At 37.6% G+C, this 23,410-nt stretch overlaps 1 protein-coding gene across 1 annotated transcript in view; it reads right to left on the bottom strand.

Annotated features, from left to right (window-relative positions):
- LOC150075741 (vesicle-fusing ATPase 2-like) overlaps positions 1–23,410 on the bottom strand; it is a 243,134-nt gene that overhangs the window by 4,359 nt on the left and 215,365 nt on the right. Inside the window, exon 18 of the mRNA XM_090387859.1 lies at positions 8,243–8,322. Coding sequence (XP_090243985.1) covers positions 8,243–8,322 — 80 coding nt within the window. The remainder of the gene's footprint in view (positions 1–8,242; positions 8,323–23,410) is intronic.

The following is a 23,410-nucleotide window of genomic DNA, read 5'->3' as shown; positions in this document are numbered from 1 at the left end:
GGTTACTTCTACCCATATGCAGTACTTTGCATTTGTCAAGATTAAACTTCAGTTGCCACTTCTTAACCCATCTGCCCAAATTTTCTAGATCCTGTTGCAGTAGCACACTGCCATTACTGTCATTAACAACCCTGCCAACCTTTGTATCATCTGCAAACTTCGACACTAAGCCTGACATACCTTCATCAATATCATTGATAAATATACAAAACAACAGTGGACCCAACACCGAACCCTGTGGGACTCCACTAATAACATTAGTCTACGAAGAGCAGCACCCATTGATTAGCACCCTCTGTCTTCTCCCACTCAACCATCCTTTTATCCTTTGTAGCAACTTACCCTTCATAGCATTCGGAAGACAATTTGTACAATAGTCTTCCATGCGCGACAGTGTCAAAAGCTTTCCTGAAATCCAAATATATGATATCAAAATTATTTTTTGCATCCAGTTCCTTTGTAACCACATCATAATATCCTATGTCAGACAAGACTTTCCCTTAACAAACCCATGCTGTGTCTGAATTATTGCCACAGTCTTGTCTAGATGATCCTGCATCTTTAACCAGTGACTATTATTTTACCCGGAACAGAAGTTAAACTAACTGGTCTGTAATTACGCGTGTCACCCTTCGATCCCCCTTTGTGAATTGGGGATACATTTGCACATCTCCAGTCCATGGGGACCTCCCCTGAGTCCAAGCATGCTCTCATAATTATGGCTAAGGGTTTGCTTAGTTGCTTTGCAGCCTCCTTTAATATAACTGGATAGATCCCATCCACCCCAGGTGCCTTTCTTATGTTTAACTTCAACAATTTCTACTCTACTTTGCTCTCAGTTATTACAAAATCATTAAGCACTCTGCTACAATTTGATAACCTTCTGCCATTTTCAAACCTTAATAACTCCTCATGTGTGAATGTAGATGCAAAATACTCATTCAGTTTGTTTGCTATCCGAGCAGGATCATCAACAGTCGAACCATCGATATCAAGTGGACCAATCAGATTCATCCCCTTCCTTTTAGAGTTTGTATAAGTAATGAAATCCAGTCATGCTGTTTTTCTTAGCATCCTTTGCCAAATATTTCTCGTAATCGGCCTTCGCCTGCCTAACCTCCTTTGTGACCTGATTATAGACTAGCTTATATCTGCCATAGGTTTCTGAGTCGCTTGATAATTTATATGCATCCCATGCATTTTTCTTCTCTGTCATTAGTTTATTTGATAACCATTTAGGCCTAAACCTTGAACAATATTTCTTAATAGGTATGAAACTTTTAGTAGCTTCCATGCTTAATTCCTTGAATGCTTCCAACTTAGAATTTACTGTTGGTAACATCGTCAGTTGATCCCACTGTACAGAATTTAAAAACTGTCTGAGACCACCGTACTCATCTTTACGGAAGCAAAAACCCTTCCCTTTAGCGTTGATGGTAGTTGCATCTTTAAGTAATTCTCACATCAGTACATTGTGATCACTGTCACCCAGTGGTTCCTTTATCTGCAAATTCTTAATACACGAATGATCACTGCTGATAACCAGATCAAGAGTATTACCCTCTCTGGTTGCCTCTCGAACATGCTGCAGAAAACAATCATCCAATAAATCCCCAAAAGTCTTACTAGTATGTGAGTGACAACCCACAAGTCAATATCTGGGAAGTTAAAATCCCCCATAATTAGACATTCTGATTTACTAACCCACTCTATGTACAATTCTCTGTACAATTGTTCATTGTACTCATTCGAGTCATTAGGCCTATAACACAATCCTACTCTTATTTTTGCTTTCGCAGTGCTTATGTCACACCAAACTGATTCAACAGTGCACTGTTCATCTATATCAACTGGATGTATTTCTTTTGATTTTATGTTTTTCTTAATTAACAAAATAAAATCTGTGAATTCCAAGTGCAGTCTTACAACTGACTGATACAGTGACATTATAACCTCAGTTATCTCTAGAGGCTATTGACTGATAAATCAACAGTATGCACAAAGGGCTTTGACTGCCTGTCTATACTGCACACAGATTTCATATTAACCCATTTTGTGACTCCAAGATCGTTTTACTTCTCTACTATTTTTAATTCAATCCCACCAACTGTATAAGTTATTCTGGGTTTCCTATTCCCAAAGTGAAAAACCTTACATTTTGCTGCTTTAAAACATAGCTGTCACTTTTCTGACTGACCATTTTTAAAGTCTGTTCAAATCATCCTGAAGGAGTGCTGCTTGGCACTGATCATTAACACTCTCCTAATCTTTATATCTGCAAATTTTGACATTACACCCTCTATCTCCCATGAATGTCATTTGCGAAAATCAGAAACAATAGTGGTGGTCTAAGAACTGAGCCCCAGGGAACCTCACTTCTGATGTTGCACTGGTCAGAAGAATATCCATTAATCATAATTCTTTGCCTCCTCTCCTGTAGCCATCCTGTGATCCATGCTAGATTCTAGACAGAAATCCTAACATGTTCTAGCTTATACAGTAACCACTAGGGACTGAGTCAAATGCCTTGTTAAAATCTAAATAAATATGCTGAAATTGTTTCTTACATGCAGCTCACGAGCAACTGTGTCAAAACAGCTCGCCAGGTTAGTCAAACATGATTTTTCCTTAACAAAACCATGTTATGCGTTCTTCATTCAAGGTGCCATCTCTCTCTAAATGTCCCTGGATTGCATGCTTAATCAGTGTCTCCAAGGTTTTCCAAACTGCTGAAGTTAGACTAACTGCTCTTTAGTAACCAACTTCATTCTTGGAGCTGCCTTTATGAACTAGCAATACATTGGCATGCTCTAGTCAAAAGGAATCTTTCCTGAGTCAAATGATTCCTCATAATCAAACTTAATAGTTTAATGCATTCTATAGATGCTTCCTAAAGTTACAGGATATATGATAGTAATTTCCAGGAGTCTTACTTGTCATCAGGTTCAAAAGTTTTTCTAATAAACAATCTTCTGTAATTTCAAAATCGTTAATTTCATAGATCTCATCCTCACTTGCACAATTTATCTGAAGACAAAACTACTCAATGTGACAAACTCAATACAGTAAACTGGCGAAATAAAGGCACCTCAAATAACGGAACATTTCAGCAAACGGCATATTCAGATCAGATGTTTACATACAGCTCAAAGGTTTTGCAGTGCCAATAAGAGAAAACGGCAAGTCACATGATTAATGCATTTGTTTAGTTTACCATTTTGAAAGTGGATTCCATACTAATATCATGGATTATACTGCTGTTTTACATTTATTTTAAATTAAAACCCCTCACTGCATCATCTAAAGTTAATAATCATCATACATAGAAGAAAAGAAGAACAACATTAAAGCTTAGTGACAAACTTGATATAATAAAGAAAACAGAACAGGGCATAAGTAGGATTGTATTAATGGCAGAACATAACACTGGATTGTCAACATCGTATGATGTATGATATTAAACATTCAAAGCACAAACTTTTAGAATTTACTGCATGTTCAGAACCTAACAATAACATAACTGATGGAAAAAGTTTACACAAGCCAAAATTAGAAAACTTAGATAAAGTGCTGCACGAGTGGTTTTTAATAAACGGTCAGAAGGTAAGCTATATCAGGGCCAATGATTATTGCCAAAGCAAAAGATTTTAAGAAAAAAATGAGCATTGATAAAACGATTGCTTTTACTGATGAAAGCTTAAGTAAATTTAAGATAAGTTAATTAAATTTAAAATAAAACTTTCTAGATAACAGAAAAATCAAAATAGCGGCACCTTCCCAAAGGTGCCATTATTTTGAAAGAGTACAGTAAAACATTTTAAATGATTGCCTGAGGCAAGTAATATTGTTTAGATAAATTCGATCCTTGAGATATCCCCCATAACCAGGAGTAGAAGTAGTAGTGGCATGTGATGCAAGAAAGCAAGTGTATGAGCTTACGCAGCATCAGCCAAAAAAAAAATCACACAACCATTCCCTCTAAATGTTTGCCCAGTTTCTCCTTAAATTCATTTAACCTATCAGCTTCCACAATGACAGATGGAAGTTTGTTCCAGCAATTAACCACCCGCTGGCTAAAAGCAAATTTCCGCACATCTATTCTACACCTGTCTTTCCTTAATTTGAATTTATGCCCCCTTAGGTTCGTAATCTGAACAAGTGGAAGAATCCCATCAGAATTCAGCGTGCTCAACCAATTCAAGGCTTTATACACCTTAATCAGATCACTGCTCAGGTGCCTAGTCTCCAGCCACTGCAATTTGCAGAACTTAAGCCTCTCTTGGTAAGAGGATCCCTTCATTCTCCTTCTCTGTACAAGCTCAAGCAAATCTACATCCTTCCTAAAATGAGGCCTCCAGACCTGTATGCAGTACATTGCCTTTTCCCTGCTAGCAAAATTCCTATATATCATTGACAAAACCCCATGACCTGCCCTGGCAGCCTGTCTGCATTGCTCAAAAAACTTCATATCTGACTGCACAATTACTCCCAGGTCTTTTTCATTTTCTACCACTTTAAGTGTAGTACCACACAGTTGGTACGTTTCTCTGGGGTTACTCCTACCCATATACAGAACTTTGCATTTGTCAAAGTTAAACTTCAGTTGCCACTTCTCAGCCCATCTGCCCAAATTTTCTTGATCCTGTTGCAGTAGCACACTGCCATTACTGTCATTAACAACCCTGCCAACCTTTGTATCATCTGCAAACTTCGACACTAAGCCTGATATACCTTCATCAATATCATTGATAAATACCCAAAACAACAGTGGACCCAACACCGAACCCTGTTGGACTCCACTAATAACAATAGTCCACGAAGAGCAGCACCAATTGATTAATACTCTCTGTCTTCTCCCACTCAACCATCTTTTATCCATTGTAGCAATTTACCCTTAAACCCATTCTGCTCCAATTTGTACAGTAGTCTTCCATGCGCAGTGTCAAAAGCTTTCCTGAAATCCAAGTAAATGATATCAAAATTATTTTTTGCATCCAGTTCCTTTGTAACCACATCATAATAACGAATGAAATTTGTCAGATAAGACTTTCCCTTAACAAACCCATGCTGTCTGAATTATTGCTGCAGTCTTGTCTAGATGATCCTGCAATGCATCTTTAACCAGTGACTCCATTATTTTACCCAGAACAGAAGTTAAACTAACTGGTCTGTAATTACCCATGTCCCCCTTCGATCCCCTTTTGCGAATTGGGGATACATTTGCACATCTCCAGTCTGTGGGGACCTCCCCTGAATCCAAGGATGCTCTCATAATTATGGCTAAAGGTTTGCTTACTTCCTTTGCTGCCTCCTTCAATATAACTGGATAGATCCCATCCACCCCAGGTGCCTTTCTTATGTTTAACTTCAACAATTAAATCACAAGAATTAAATTCTGAAGAGCAAGGTGGCCCAGAAGTGAGAATGCTAGTAATGATGTAGTCATTTCCAAATAAGATATGATGCAACTGTTTTACTAGCCAATCTCCATACTTTATAAAAAGGCAGAAATCACATAATCTGACTTTTAGTAGAAATCTCTACCAAAGAGAAAAAATATAGTGTTCGAGAGGATCACAGTAATGCTACATGTTTTGAAACCACTGCTTAAACCTCCAGAGAAGTTATGAAATTTGCTAAGAACCAAGAAACCAAGCAGTAATATATGGGCACTGAACATGCGGCATTAGGATGGCTTTCTTCAAAAAAGAATGGGCTGATAATGAAAGCAGACAAACCCCTAGGAGGATTTCCCGGGTGACTACATGGCCCAAATCCTGCAGTTCTGAGTGTTCACAATCCAGGAAGTGCATACCTCCATTCATGCAAGAAACTGTCAGCTGTATTTTGATGTCATCCACTTGCAACGGTTGCTTGTGGTGAAACTTGTACAAAACCTATACAAAACTTTCCACACTGCAATGTATAGGATATCCAGTCATCTTGTTACCACACATTCTCTGCTTAAGCCATCTGGTGTCAATAACAATACACAACTGCTCCAGGATCTATGTTCTATCAGTATCAATACCTTCAACCTACTCTTGGTTGCGGGTTTGCATCCTCTTTCTAGCTTCACCCCCAGACATACTGTTTCCTCAAACTACACAATCAATTTTCTGAAATCACATGATATCATCAGCCCCTTTTTTGGTGCTTGCAAAATCTATAATCCTTAATCAATGCCGCTGCACTTCTGTTCTGGTATCACAGCACCAAAATCGTGTTCTGGTAAGGAGAGGCATTCTACTCTTAGCAATACAGTATCTTCACTTACAGCACCTTATACTTTCCATTCTGTATTTATGAATGAGTCAAATGGGATATGCAAATTGTTCAAAGGACATATGACCTGGTAGTGATTTTGGAACTTTTTTTTTATATAATCCTGCAAAAGTTGGTTACATTTGCTCCACTAGATTCTCCAGACAGATCTAAATAGGGATAGTGTTTAGATCTTTGGGGAATTAGGATCATTTTACAGCAGTGTGGCTTATTATACATATTTATAACCATTTGTTTGTTGCTTCTTTAGCCCTCTTCATGATAGTGGGCAACAATGTTAAGCTATCCCAAATATTAATTAAATTAAATATTTTTATATTACAAATCTAACACCTGGCCTACAAGCCTAAATGAAATACCTGCCCTAAATGAAACAGTCCACCAACCTGGCAACAAGTTCTACCAGTGAAATGCGAAATCAGTGAAACCTAAAAATTCCTTCAATCCTTTTCACATGAAGTGGGAGGATGACCATCACCATACTGCTTCACTTGAAAGGAGAAACTTTAGGTAAAACTGCTATGAATATCTAAAAATTTTTGAAGTTGAATGGATACAGTGGATATTTTGAGAATACAAGAGATCAGTGCTTGAACTCCATTCTGTAAATTTTGGGTTTTCCCTCAACCCCAGGGGCTCACATCTGGTGAGTATGGGCTTGGCACACCCAGGGTCCTCAGCTGGATATCATCATCATTCTTCTCTTTCTTGGTGATTTCCTTCTACTTCTCTCTCTCTCTCTCTCTCTCTCTCTCTCTCACACACACACACACACACACACACACACACACACACACACACACAGTAACTCAGAAATTTTTTTTGGCTGCTGCAGCATAAGCCTCAGGCTTCCTTGCACCATATGGCTAATAATAAATAATAATAATAATAATAAAAATAATAATAAGATAGTTGAATTATATTAATAAAAATTGACAAGATTTTGGGTTTTTTCACAAGCTTGCTAAATTATATGAAAATTTTCAGATTAAATTTTAAAAACCAATTAAACCACAAAATAAATACAGCAAAATAATTAATGCTTTAGATAAGAATTATGGATAAAACAAGGTGCTATTTCGCTTACTCTGAGACAAAACAAAAATAAAGAATAAAAAATATTTTAAACAAAATATTTGTAAAGAATAAAATGAAAAACCACCAAAGCAACACTCAACACCGAGGGAAAGAAAATGCACAACCCTTGGCCAAAGAGATACAATCCCACACCTAAAATTAAATACAACCAAATGAAAACTACACTACAGACAAACACAAAGAAACAAAGAGGATTAAAGCACTATCTTTTCAAGGGATACCTGCCTTGTGTAGTCTAAAAAAAAGATCATATTTAAATCACTGATCACTAACTTAGTAAACTGTCAATGAACATCCTGATATGCTCAGACATTAAGAGAATTAACAAACCAAACAAAAACAAATGAGGAAACATAACAAAACAAAATGCAAATTTAGACATTGATTCTTCAAATCAACAAATCCAAAAGAACATGCAAATATGTTCTTTTGGAACATCAAAATTAAAAATCATAATAAACAGAGACTGAACTTAAATAGTTCAAACAATTACTATTATTAATGTAAACCAAATGACAGAATAAATTAAAGACTAAAGAAGAATCTGAGTGGTGGAAATAAGTGTTCAAATTAAACTATAGTGGGACAGAAAAGTAAAATAAGGGAGGGGGATGTTTGGACCAGGTTAAAAAATATGTTTATTTTTATTTTCTTTTGGTATATTGGTGATGAGGTCCATAAGAAGCAAAACAGTACCTTGCCTTACTCATAACCCTATCAGCAGCATTATTTATTTTCACTGAATTTATTTTAAGTGCTTTTTAAAATTTAATCTAAATTAGTAAAAGATTTAAAATAGTTAAGAACAAAGGATAGTGTCACCACACACACACTAAATTATTTAAATGTTTCATTTTACCTTTGGAGGCTCCTTCTTTAATAAAACCAAAAGGGCTTGTAGTACAAGATTGGAATAACGGGGACCAATTGGACCATAATCTGGAATAATGAAAAAGATAAATTTATTCAATTTACTCACCTTTATTCAGAAACTCTCTTGAGGGGGAAAAAACTGCTTGGCAACCCTGATAACTGGAATGCATCCCCCCCTCCACTCAGCTGAATAAATACTTGTTAACACCATTAATAAAATTTGTAATATTTCATTTTGCAAAACCAGGCATTGTAAGAAGTAAATTTTAAAACTAAAGAACAGTTAGATTATTGTTATGCTACTGCTTTGTACTACCATATTTATGTTAATATAGTAAAAATCACTTATTTTTAAGTTAATATTAAATAAATCTTACAAAATATGCTCACAAAAGTAACATATGTAATGATAAAATAACAGTTCATAAAATTAAAGCTGACTTTAATCAAACCACATGCATGGGACCCCACTCTGGGTGTACTCTTCAGTGAACATGAACACTGAATTAAACAAATTAATAAAAACAAACTAAATAAATTACATAAGGCCGAAAAGATTTTTTAACACATATACAAATAAATACTAAAAGGCAACACAGACTGGCTGTACAAAGTACACTAAGAGATCTATAACAATGACTTACTGTTTATAATTGAGTAAAAAAAAAAGAGTGCTACATCACATGAGAAAGAATTAATATTCTTTCTCATATGAATTTTTAAATTTTTTATTGGAATGTCATAAATAGAAACACCTCAATACCAACACTTTTAGTGACATTACAGGAATACAGTTTCCCATCGTTAAGCCTGTTGGAGTAGCTTCTATGCTGAATTCATTAGAAGTACATTCCAATTCAATTGTGGCATTCAAATAAAAACAACTTAATTTATCACAATGTATTAGCTTGGCTTTATTAATTCTTTCTCAAAAAACTTACTGTTCTTGGAAGCATGAGAAATAGAATAGATTAAACAGAGCTCAGAGGCTGTTCACTGGTTGGAGATTGAGTGACATTATCCTCATCCTCAAGACACACAAAACCTGTTAATTTTGCTGGCTATCCTAGTGAAACTAACTCCTAGGAATGGTTTCTTGAATAGGGACAACTTTTGAGGAAATGGTGGGGGGGGGGAGATAGATTGCTAAAGGAGAGAGGTTGACCCTGCCCTTGTTACTGTTCATTTTTTTTTTTATTTTTAACCAGTTTGCATGAAGATAGTTTCTGATTATTCACTTCTGCACTTGTGGGGTTCTACACATAAGGAAAAATGCTTTGGAGGAGGTCAACATGGCTTTCAATGGCAGAAAAGGCCAGATTATGAAACCGACCACACGATATTCCCCACCACAGTATTTTTTTGTTCTTCTGTTTTGTTTCTGTTTCTTTTCTAAAGATAACTAAATAATTACAGTTATAATTAATGTATATAATTAAGTATACTTTAATTATAATATAATATAATTAAAGTATAGTTAATTTTTCCGCTAAACAAGGGATGGAATGTATCCCAAAGAAGGAAATGGAAATTTGTGGATGTTGACAGTTACGACTCTGTTGGCAAGAAAGGGGGGAGGGGTTGAGGATTTTGGGTCTTTGTTATAGCATATCACCCAAAGATGCCTGTATTAATTAGTTTGTGTTTAAATAATTTGGCCATTATCATTTGGTAAATTTTTTTAGCCTTACAGTGTAATTTACTGTGGGGGGGCGTGAAAAAAGATGGTTTAAGGAAAAGTGGCCCCCCCGCATTTCGCCTCCGGGACATTTTGCCCCCAGTAGATAATGAGTAGGCTACAGAAATGTAAATACTGTACAGTCAACTCTCGATAACTCGAATTTTTATTGAAGTCCCAGCTCCTTTAGTGGAGATTCCATGTTAAACTCTCTCGATTACTCGAACTGTTGTTGTTGTTATTTGGTTTTTAGGAGCATTAGCAACTAAGGCCACATTGCTCCGGGATATGCGGTGGTCATTCTCTGACCTTTCCGCATCCTCCGTATTTGGTGGTGACGGGCTCGAACCCCGGTCTAATCAAGAAGCGTGTGATACGTACTGCTGCTCCTTCCCACCTGGCTACGGAGGCGCCGATTAACTCGAACTGAACTTCCGATAACTCTTAACTTTTCCGAACAAATTTTCAAAATGACATTCTTGTACAAACTGTCACATAGCTTTTAAACTAATTTCTTGCCTTTTGTATGTCTTCAGGGTTCTCTTTCTATTGTGAAAGGATTAACTGGAACTGTTAATCCTTTCACAATGGAAAGAATACATACTCGACCACGAGGGCGATAGTCACGTGGTTAGTGACGGACATGGGGGAGGGAACAGTGACTAATCTTATAGGAGTCTTTTCAGTAACAAGTGAATCTTGTTCTGATTTGTCTAAATTCAAACAATAAAAGTTCCTGCATCTGGCTCTCCTCACAGAAGTAAGATACAGAGTGGACTCTTGCTCAATTCAAAAACGTTCCACCTGCAAAGGGCATTTTTGGACAGAGGGTTTGGAAGGCACAGTTGTGAAAGTCGTAACTAAACATAACCATGCAGCTCGAGCTGCAAGGTCGGAAGCATTGCAATTGATTGGTCAAATATGGCAACATGCAACAACCACGAACGAACGGCCACAGCAAATTGTTGCATCAGTTATTGCAGAGGCTCACACCAATGTCACGGCATTACTTCCTAAAAAGGATTCACTTAAACGAACCATTCATCATGTTCAATGCAACAATGGTACTCCTGCTTTACCGAGCAATCTCCAGGACCTAGAAATTCCACAAAATTATCAAGAAATTATTATTGATGGCAATGTACAACAGTTTTTAATTATATTATAAATCAACAGGGATTACCTTTATTTTAGATATAGGAAGCTTCTTTTCCAACTCTCCTAGTCCAACTCGCTAATAATTCTTGAGGATGGCGATATCAAATGATTAATTGCGAGTTGCTCTATTCCTGTGAACATGACGCCCGAAAAGTTCTAGTCCGACTTAAGGAATGTAGAGAATAATCCCCCCCCCCCACCGCCATATCCAATTTTATAAGACCCCTAAATTTAACTCTAAAGTCCAGCTACAAGACCAAAAGAAATAATCGGTCCATATTTATTAAACAGTTTAGACCTTCAAAAATCTAATTTTATGCCAATTCACGTAATGGTTTCCTTGCTGCCAGAGGTATGGTGTTTGAAGACAGAAGTCTTGAGCGCTCATTGTTGAGACCGCACGGTCTGAACACTACGGTTCTGACAGTGGGGAAGATGTCCCACCTGTTTTGCAAAATTGATATCGCCATCCTCAAGAATTATCAGTGAGTTGGACTAGGAGAGTTGGAAAAGAAGATTCCTATATCTAAAATAAAGGCAATCCCTGTTGATTTATAATATAATAGAATATAGGAATTATCGAGCACTTAATAGCTCTCAATTATCAAATCTATTAAACAGTTTTTAATGTATGACTCTCAGGACGAACTGCTCCCGGGTCGCATGCTTATTTTTTCCACTAGTAACAATCTTCAGTTATTGGTGCGTAGCCAGGAGTGGTTTTCTGATGGAATAAGAAGTATTTCTGCTAGAATGAAAAGAACAGTCCAAGATTTTCAAAATTGTAATGTGATTGATTACCTTAGAGGCATTACATACAACTTCAAGTTTTAAACAATAATAACGTGCATTTATTCTATGATTGATTACCTTTACCTTTGATTGATTCATTCTATTAAAACAAAATAAATTAGAATTAATAAAAAATTAGGTGTATTATTTACATTTCTATAGTCTATTCATTATCTACTGGGGCGAAATGTGGGAGACGAAATGCGGGGGCGAAATGTTCCGGGGATGAAATGCGGGGGCAACTTTTCCGGATCCCAAAAAGATTTATATTCACCCAGAAGTAATTGTGATAGACCGATGAAATTTTTTTCTTTGATTCCTTGAAATCTCTATAGCAACCACACAAATTTTGGTTTTAGTCTGACAATTCATTTCCCCCCCCCCCCCTGCAGTGCTGAATGAAGTGAAGTGTCACAATGGATAGTGTGGAATATGGATCATTGATTCGGTTCCTCTTTCTGCAAGGGAAAACACCCAAAACAATCCATGAAGAAATGGTTGCTGTTTATGGAGAAAGCTGCCCAGGTTACAGTGTTGTTGCTGTACATCGGTATAAACAATTCAAATATGGAAGAATCTCAGTGCATGATGAAGAAATCCCAGGGTGCCCAGCAACCGCTGTAACAGAAGAGAGAGAGAGAGAGAGAGTGTTGCAAAACTTGAGATATTAATCCTGGAAGGTCACTGTATTAACATCAAAGAACTAGCTATAGAGCTCCAAATTAGTGTAGGGTCTGGGAAAAACATCATCCAAGAAGGAAAGGGCACAATGTGCACATGAAACATTGTTGATGTGCCAGGAAAAGTAGGATTTTTTTCACAACTAGTCACCATGGCTGAAACTTGGAAATGGACATCTCAACAATGTCCATTTCCACTTGCAGTCTGCCAAACCCCATGTACTTTTTCTGACAGAATCTTAGTTATCGGTTGATTCAACTACTGCTCATCTCAGTTGCCCAAATTATTCGCTGTATGATTCCTTTCGCCTCAAAGGTGGTACTTGTGCATATGTCCGTTCTGATATTCCCTGTCAGAGACTTGGTAATTTGGAATCTCCTCTTTTCGATCTTCTCTGGCTTAAAATCTCTCTACCTCATTGTGTCAAATTCATCTGTTGTCTCTACCATTCTTCCAATGCCACAAATCACTTGGAGCTCTTTAACTTCCTCTCTTTGTAACTTGACTTTCTCCAGTCCAACTTTCCTAATAGTGAGCTAATTTTCCTTGATTTTAATGTTCACAACTCCAGCTGGCTTCCGTTTTCTAGTCACACCGACCAAGCTGGTCGAGATGCTGAGGCTTTTGCAATTACTAATGACCTTGCACAGATTGTTCATTTACCTACAAGAATACCGGACAATCCTAACCATACAGCAAACAAGCTTGATCTTTTTCTCACAAACAACCCTTCTAAGTACACAGTCGAAGTGAGTGGTCCTTTAGGCACCTCAGATCACAACTTGGTGATTGACTCTTCTCCAATGGTGCCTTTATCTCATGGCTATTCCCAACCTCGTGTTGTTTGGCATTACAAGAATGCAAAATGGGATGACCTGCGAGATTTCTTTTCTTCTATTCCTTGGTCGGATTACTGTTTCAAAACTTCTGATGTCAACATTTGCTCAGTTTGTGTCAGTGAAATTATTATTCTAGGAATGGAATCCTTTATTCCACACCCCACTTTAAAATCTCGTCCTTTATTTAAACCTTGGTTTTCCAATAAATGTGCTAAGGCTGTTCAAGAGAAGAACGTTGCATATCACAATTGGCTTGTTTCCAATCCTTCAGTTTCATTTTCTGCCTACATCAAACCTCACAACAATTGTAAAGCAGTTATTAATCAGTCCAAACTAGATTTTGAACAAGCTAAGAGTAGAAAACTTGCTTCTTGCCCTAATGGTAGCTGAGCATTCTGGTCTCTTGCCAAAGCTATTGGCCACAACTTTTGCCCCTCTCTGCTCCCACCTTTGTCACAGCCGGATGGTTTTGTTGTCACTTCAGCCAAGAAGAAAGATGACCTGCTAGCATCCCATTTTTCTTCCTACTCCTGTATCAATGATCTTGATAAAACACCTCCCACCATTCCCAACACACTCCATTCAATGCCTCCTGTGGTCTTCTGTCAAAAGAATGTCAGAAGGATTTTGACGAATCTTGATGCTAAGAAAGCTCCAGGTCCTGATGATATTTCTCCACTTGTTCTCAAAACCTGAGCTCCTAAACTTACTTCTGTTCTTTGCCACTTTTTCACTTCCTTATTCCAAAGGTGTTTTTCGTTCTGCTTGGAAATTTGCTCATATCCAACCAGTTCCTAAAAAAGGGTGACAAATCCCTTCCATTCAATTATCGTTCCATTGCTACTCTTTCTAAAGTAATGGAGAAATCAATTAACCGCCAACTCTTAAACTATCTAGAAACCTTCCGTCTGATCAACGATCGCCAATATGGATTCCGTCAGTGTCGATCCACTGGTGATATTCTGGTTTATGTTACCCATTTATGGACAAATTCAATGAAACGTTCGGTGAAACACAAGCAGTTGCGCTTGACATCTCAAAGGCTTTCGATCATGTTTGGCATAAAGGTCTTCTAAACAGGTTTCCATCTTATGGTTTGCCAACTTTTTTGTAATTGGTTATCCAGTTTTCTCTCTGATCGCTCACTGAGGGTGATGGTAGATGGCTGTCTGTCTTCTAACTTCTCCACTAATGCTGGTGACTCCCAATGTTCAGTTCTTTCCCCCACTCTTTTCCTTTTGTATATTAATGACCTTCTTCCATTGACTGGAAATCCTATCCATAGTTTTGCTGATGGTAGCACATTGCATTCCACTTTCTATTTTGAGAAACCTTGCCCTGCTCAAATCAGCTTCAACTTCTCGAATACCGCTACCAATTCCTTAAATGCTGATCTCCAGGTAATGTTGAAACCAACTAAGTTGTCTTTGCCTCCAGTGAGGCAAAGACAACTTAGTTGGTTTCAATCCTTCTAAAACTCAGTCTTGTCTTATATCTCGCAAAAACGATTCTTCTGCTCCTGTGCTTATCTTTGGTGACACTCCGATTTCTAGGCAAAATGATATATCTCTTTTGGGGATTACCGTGACTTCTAATCTCTCTTGGCACAAGCACATTACAAATATTGCTTCATCTGCATATAGAAAACTTGGTTTTCTCTTTCACTCTCAGCGTTACTTTTCTTCCAAACAGCTGTTCACTCTAGGTTAGGTTAGTTCACTCTGTTCAAATCGCAAATCCGCCCTAGCATGGAATATTATTCACACATCTGGGGCGGTGTCCCCAAAACCTCTCTCAGGCTTCTAGATTCCATTCAGAAGAGGGCAGTTAAGTTAATGAATGACTCATCTCTAACAGAGTCTCTCCACTCGCTGTCTCATAGATGTATTGTTTCTGCTGCATGCCTTTTTCTACAGATACTTCCATGGGCACTGTTCTTCTGAATTGTCTTCTCTAATTCCCACTCTCTCCTTCAAAACAGTCTAAACACCTGCCGCCAGCAGCCAACATCCATTTACTGTCCAACTTCCAACTCACAGAACCATCTTTTCATCTTCCTTATTTATTCATTCAACTGCCTGCCAGATTGTGAAAGGCTCAAGGGGTAGAATTTTTTTCAGCCTGGACTGTACTTGTTAACAGGAGAGATTGCTTCTACAGGGATGGGATACACTTAAATAGAAAGGGTGCAAGAATATTTGCTGATGCTATCGAGGCAGTGTTAGGTGGGTCGGAAAACTGCTAGCTTGGGGGGAGACAAAGACCAATAGATTGACAGTAGCCACTGGCAGAGGTGAAAGAGATTCTTGCACTTCTTCTATTAGAATGAGCAGAAGCCTGAAAAACAAGATGCATGGTATTTCAGAGACTGCTGGGAGCCATTGCGGTACAAGTAAACACATGGGTTGTGTTAGGGTAGCTAAGAATAGAAACAGGTGCAGGTATACTTGCGTGTACACCAATGCTAGGAGTTTAGTAAATAAATTTGATGAATTTGAGGTATTGCTCAAAACATCAAAGGCAGATATTGTTGGGATATCAGAGACGTGGTGTCACACAGATATAAGGGATGCAGAACTGCAATTTGGGGAGTACAACGTCTACAGAAAGGATAGACAGGATAGGAAGGGGGGAGGGGTTATGCTATTAGTTAAGAAACACATAAAAACCAAGGAAGTGAAGCCAGTCGACATCGCTGGACAGTGCAGTGTTGAGTCAGTTTGGTGTGACATAAGCATTGGGAGATCAAAATTGAGAGTAGGAGTGTGCTATAGGCCTAATGACTCTGATGAGTATTATAAGGAACTGTACAGGGAAATAGAGTGGGCCAGTAAATGATTGTTTTCTACATCAGCATGTTCGGGAGGCAACTAGAGGGAGTAATACTCTTGATTTGATTATCAGCAGTGATTCTTCATGCATTAAGAATCTGCAGATAAATGAACCACTAGGTGGCAGTGATCACAGTGTGCTGAAGTGGGAGTTACTGAAAGAGGTAACTACCATTAGGGGTAAAGGGAAGGGTTATTGCTTCCGTAAAGGCGACTACGATGGACTGAGACAGTATTTAAATTCTATACAGTGGGACCAACTGATGATGTTACCAACAGCAAATTCAAAATGGGAAGCATTCAAAGAACTTATCTTGGAAGCTACTAGGCTTTACATACCAACTAAGAAATATTGTTCAAGGTTTAGGCCAAAATGGATGTCAGATGAACTAATGAGTCATATGGCAGAGAAGAAAAATGCATGGGATACTTACAAATTAACACATGACACAGAAGCCTATGATAGATACAAGTTGATATGCAACCAAGTTACAAAGGAGGTTAGGCAGGCGAAGGCAGATTACGAGAAATCCTTGGCAAGGGATGCAAAGAAAAACAGCAAAGAGTTCTTTACTTATGTAAACTCTAGAAGGAAGGGGATGAATCAGATTGGTCCACTTGATATTGATGGGTCAACTGTTGATGATCCTGCTCAGGTAGCTAACGAACTAAATGAATATTTTGCATCGACATTCACACATGAGGAGTTATTCAGCAAGGGGAATGCCAGAGGTGTATTCAACTCTAGCAGTCAGCTACAGAATCTTGAAATAACTGGGAGCAAAGTGGAGGAGAAACTGTTGAAGATAAACACAAGAAAGGCACCCGGGGTGGATGGGATCTATCCAGTTATATTAAAGGAGGCAGCAAAGGAAGTAAGCAAACCCTTAGCCATAATTATGAGAGCTTCCTTGGACTCAGGGGAGGTACCCATAGACTGGAAATGCGCAAATGTGACCCCAATTCACAAAGGAGGTTCAAAGGCTGACACAAGTAATTATAGACCTGTGAGCTTAACTTCTGTTCCAGGAAAATTAATGGAGGCACTGGTTAAAGAAGCACTGCAGGATCATTTAGACAAGACTTCAGTTATAGCTCAGACACAGCATGGTTTTGTTAAGGGGAAGTCTTGCCTGACCAACTTGATTGGATACTATGATGCAGTCACAAAAGAACTGGATGCAGGGAATAACTTTGATATTATATACTTGGATCTTAGAAAGGCTTTTGATACTGTTGCACATGGAAGACTGCTACACAAATTGGAGCAGTGTGACATTGGAGGCAAATTGCTGCTATGGATAAAGGGGTGGTTGAGGGGGAGAAGACAGAGAGTGGTAATCAATGGACACTGCTCATCGTGGACTAATGTTATTAGTGGAGTCCCTCAGGGCTCAGTGTTAGGTCCATTATTGTTTTCTGTATTTATAAATGATATTGATGATGGTATATCAAGCTTAGTGTCCAAGTTTGCAGATGATACAAAGGTTGGCAGGGTTGTCAAGGACACTACTGACACTATGCTGCTGCAACAGGATCTGGAAAGGTTGAGCAGATGGGCTGAGAGGTGGCAAATGAAGTTTAACATTGACAAATGTAAAGTACTACACATGGGAAACAGCAACCCCAGAGCAACGTATCAACTCTGTGGTACTACACTGACAGTGGTAGAGAATGAAAGGGACTTGGGGGCGATTGTGCAGGCAGATCTGAAGTTCTCTGAGCAGTGCAGACGGGCTGCAAGAGTAGCTCATGGAGTATTGTCAATGATATACAGGAATTTTTCCAGCAGGGATAAGGAGGTGATTATTCCATTGTATAAGGCAATGGTCAGGCCACACCTAGAGTACTGTATACAGGTCTGGAGGCCTCATTTCAAGAAGGATGTAGAGCTGCTGGAACGAGTACAGAGAAGGGCAACAAGATTAGTGAATGGAACAAAGGGGTGCTCTTACGAAGAAAGGCTTAAGTTTTGCAAATTACAGTGTTTGGAGACCAGGCACCAGCGAGGTGATCTGATAGAGGTGTATAAAGCCTTGAATGGTTTAAGCATGCTCAATGCTGATGGGATTCTTCCTCTAGCTCAGAAAAATCACCTGAGAGGGCATAAATTCAAATTGAGGAAAGACAGATGTAGGATAGAAGTGCGGAAATTTGCCTTTAGCCAGCGGGTGGTTGGTTGGTGGAACAGACTGCCATCCCTTGTGGTGGAGGTTGATAGCCTAAATAAGTTTAAGCCTCAGCTGGACAGGTATTTTGAACGAACAGAGGGGTGAAGTGGAAGTGGGGTTTTTTTTTTTTTTTTTTTGGCTGATGCTGCATAAGCTTGCTTTCTTGCATCAAATGCCTCTACTAATGCTAATGCTAATGCTAATTTTCTGGAAGAACAACCTTCCTTCATACATATTTCCTGAAAATTACAGTCTACAGAAGTTCAAATCTAATGTTAACATATATCTTCTTTCGTCTTCTCAACCTCCAACCCAAGCATGGTACTAAGTACTATAGGTTCTAATACCTCTCTTGTTTGGGGTTTTCATTAAAAAAAAAAAAAAAAAAAAAGTGATATTTTATCATTAATTTAATCATGAAATAATTCTGCATTTCTACAAAAAAACTTAGTTGGGAGTATTTTTAGAAATATTAACAACTGAAATTATGAGTTTGTATCATCAAGTAAACAAATTATGCTACTGCCTTAAAATTAACTTACCAACTTACAATGTTTCTTGCATGGCATAAATAATAACTAATCAAATATAGCTCTTCTGTTGCTTTGTGCTGAGCTCTAAGCCATTCTCAAGTCAGAAAAGTGAGCTAAATTTGTCATCCTAAAATTCAGTATGTTCTTATGCTTTCAAAAAGAATTAATTACTTCACCTATGCTGAGTCTGAAGTTACGTCTGCCAGCATAGAATCTGTGTAGTGTGAGTTAGTTGGAAGCAAAGGAACAATGAGAGTGAGAGTAATCTACAGACCAGAAGATTGTGAAGAAGAATATGACAAGTCTTTACATACAGATGGAATGGGCAAGAAGTGTGAATGTCTTATTATGGGTGACTTTAATCTGTGTGACCGAGATTGATTGCAATAAGTGGGAGGAAAACTCATGACGTGGAAAATCTTTTTTAAATAAACTAGATAATTATTATTTGTACCAGCATATTAGAGAAAGTACTAGGGGTGAGAATATTCTTTACCTCATCATTACTAAAAAATCAGATGACATCACAGGGCTTAAAGTAGAGGATTCACTGTCAGGAAGCGATCATACAATAGTCACTTGGAAGATGAAGAAAGATGTCACAGTAGTTAAAGGTACAGACACAGGTTTTAACTTCAAAAGGGGGAGCTTTGACAATTTAAGGCGCTTTATGGCATCTGTGAATTGGGCGGATTGTCGAGGTATGGCATATACATTTTAATTATGAAATACTTTTAAAGCAAAAATCACCGAAGCCACGAACGTATACATACCTTTAAGAAAATATTACAGGAGGAGGAGGATGCTGAAATGGATGACTGTGGAGCTGGCTGGTGATATAGAGCAGAAAAAGGTGGCACGGGACAGTTACAGAAAGATGAAAAGTACTGAAGCCTACAACAGGCACAACTTGATCTGTAATAATATTTATAGTACCACATATAAGGTCAGGAGGCCAAGGCTGTGTATGAGAAAGCATTAGCTAAGAGAGCAAAGAATGGGAACAAGAAATTTTTCATGTATGTGTAAGGTGACCATATATTCTTTTGGAGCAAAACTGGGACAAAATGTGTTCCAAAGAAGAAAATCTGGGACAAAACCGGGACAATGCGACTGTTTAAAAGAAGGAAATACTGGACAAAACCAGGACAATGTTAGTGTTCACATCTTTTTAATTATATGCACTTAAACTGCATGTAGATGTTCATTAAACGAGCATTATCATTTTTTCATTGTGAAAATAAAAATTATTTTATTAATTATTGTAGTCAGATTAAGCCTTTTCCAGTGTATTTTTAAATATACAGATACTTTTTTAATGAAAAATATTTGCTCTGAGGGTAGCTAGAGAAAAGTTTGCAGACTGCCATATGGTTTAGCTGGTTCACTGTCTGGTTGTGCAAATGATAGCACTGCTGTGTTTGAGATTTAGTATAGCATGATAATTTATTTATTTATTCCATATTTATTGTTTGCATGAGATTCTACATTTGTGTATAATTCTATTAAGTAACCCGAAAGCCATAAATTCCTTAGGAAGTTAATGTTAATTAATCTCTATAGAATAGAAAAATAGACCAATAAAAAATTTACAATTGAAATAAAAATATTTTCAACCGGGACATACTAAACTTTCTGGGACAACAGTCAGTCTAAAATCCAGGACTGTCCCAGTTAAAGTGGGATGTATGGTCACCCTATGTATGTGAATAAAATCTTAGATTACCCAGCTGATATTGTAGATGAATTTAATAGGTATTTACATCAGTTTTTACTGGGGAAAGACCCTGCATGCTGAGAAGAGGCTCTGCGATTGGTGCTGAGCAATATGAAATTAGTGATGTCTTAATTACAAATGATTGTTTATTAGAAAAACGTTTGAGAATAAAGGCAAGTATGGCTCACAGAGTTGACGGCATATACCTGTAGATTTGACGAAGAGCGTGAAGGAGTGTATTGAACTATTTAGGTTAATTATGAGGGCATCTTTGGACTCAGGGGAGACTCCTTTGGATTGGAGAAGAGCCAATATATCATCAATACATAAAAGCAGTTCTAAGAGTGAAGCTGGTAACTACAGACCAGTTATTCTGATGTCAGTGGTAAGAAAAATCTTGGAGGCAATGATTAATAGTGCAATCCATGGGCATTTAGATAGATATGGCATTCTGAAGGACACACAAGGTGCATTTATTAGAGGAAAATCATGTTTAACTAATTTAGTAGGCTATTTTGACACAGTTTATTTGGATTTTGGCAAATCATTTGACTTGTTCCCTCATGACAGGTTACTGTATAATCTTGATAATAGAGAGATATTAAGTGCTCGATAATTCCTATATTCTATTATATTTTTGAAATCAACAGGGATTACCTTTATTTTTGATATAGGATGCTTCTTTTTCAACCAACTGTCCAAGTCCAACATGCTAACAATTCTTTGTGAAGGCGATATAAAATTTATAAAAAATGAGAAATATCTTCCCAACTGTCAGAACAATAGTGTTCCAAACCCCCTCAATCTTAAATATTGAGCGCTCAACCCAACTCCAGTCTACAACCACCATACCTCTGCCAGCACAGAAAACATTATGTCAATTGACATTAAAATTAAAATTTAAAAGGTCTAAAAAGCTTAGATGAATATGGAGCAATTATTCTCTTCATCCCCTAAGTTTGACTAAAACTTTTCGAAACGACATGTTCACAGGCATAAGAGCAACACACAATTAACCCAAAACCTTTGTCTTATGTTTTAATATTTGTTCTTCACGAATGCGCATAAATGACCAATCGTCGGATAATAAGAATAGTCTACGGATATTGATTGAATTTTTACATAGCTTCATCTCTAGGGTTTCCACAATAAGTAATTTATGGTAGTTATGTTGAATATTTATTATTTTTCTTTCATTGAAGCCGAATGAATGTTGTTCATTTATTGCGTGAAACGAAAGTTCCGATGCATTTGAATGACCTGCCCGAACTGAGGCTTCGTGTAGTTTTGCTCGAAACTGTGCCACCCCCATGGTAGATCCTACACAAAACGGTGTCGCAATTTTTACACACAATGCTGTGATTGGAATGTAGTGTTTGACGGTCAATTTATAAAGAATATAATTTATTCGTGGGTTTTGCTATAACTTTCATGTCGGTGCCCCTTCATATTTGGTTAAGTTTATTGTACCAACACAAGACATATGGAATGTTAATGAAATGTATTTTGGCCTTGTTAGATTTTTGTACGATGTTTGTTGGGAGGTTGTTATTTATTTTTTCATGTGCTAATGCTTTAACTTTATTTATAGAGGTTATTGGGTAACCCTATTTGTGAATCTTCTAGTTAATTCATTTATTTCTGTCTTTAGTGAAATCTGAGTGGAAGAATATTTAAAGGCGTAAAGAAATTGATTCAATATGACTGATTTTTTCCATAGTTATCACAACTATGGAAATGCAAAAGCATCCCCTTATTAGTGGGTTTTCTATATATATACTGGTCTAATCTGTGTATGGTAAAATTAAGGAAATTAATGGAATGTGTTTCTGCTTCAATTTACGATTTAAATTTTAATTTCGGATGGATATTATTAAAAACCTGTAGAATATTGTTTATGGTCAAATGATCTGTGATAATTAGGATGTCATCCAGATATCTTCCATAATATGTGATCTGTGGTATAAATCGATCAAGATGAATCTTCTCTAATTTATCTAAGTATAGCTCAGCAATGAGTCCACTGATGTTTAGACCCATCGGGAGGCCAAAAATCTGTCTATATATTTTTTCTTGAAAGAGAATATAATTGGCATTTACTAATAGTTTCGTGGATTCGGGGGAGGTACCAATGGACTGGAGATGTGCAAATGTGACCCCAATTCACAAAGGAGAATCAAAGGGCAACACAAGTAATTATAGACCTGTTAGTTTAACTTCTGTTCCAGGAAACTTAATGGAGGCACTGGTAAAAGAAGCACAGCAGGATCATGTAGACAAGACTTCAGTTACAGGTCGGACACAGTATGGTTTTGTTAAGGGAAAGTTGTGCCTGACCAATTTGATTGGATACTATGATGTGGTCACAAAGGAACTGGATGCAGGGAATAACTTTGATATCATATATTTGGATCTTAGAAAGGCTTTTCATACTGTTGCACATGGAAGACCACTTAACAAATTGGAGCAGTGTGGCATTGGAGGCAAATTGCTGCTATGGATAAAGGGATGGTTGAGTAGTAATCAATGGACACTGCTCATCATGGACTAATGTTATTACTGGAGTCCCTCAGGGTTCAGTGTTGGGTCCATTGTTGTTTTCTGTATTTATAAATGATACTGACGATGGTATATCAAGCTTAATGTCCAAGTTTGCAGATGATACAAAGGTTGGCAGGGTTGTTAAGGACACTAATGACAGTACGCTGCTGCAACAGGATCTAGAAAAGTTGAGCAGATGGGCTGAGAGGTGGC

Source organism: Mastigoproctus giganteus, chromosome 13 (assembly GCF_048544385.1).
Source record: "Mastigoproctus giganteus isolate SK-2022 chromosome 13, ASM4854438v1, whole genome shotgun sequence".
Lineage (NCBI taxonomy): Eukaryota > Metazoa > Arthropoda > Arachnida > Uropygi > Thelyphonidae > Mastigoproctus > Mastigoproctus giganteus.
Note: the sequence above shows the minus strand (reverse complement) of the source record. Positions and strands in the feature narration are given on the sequence as shown.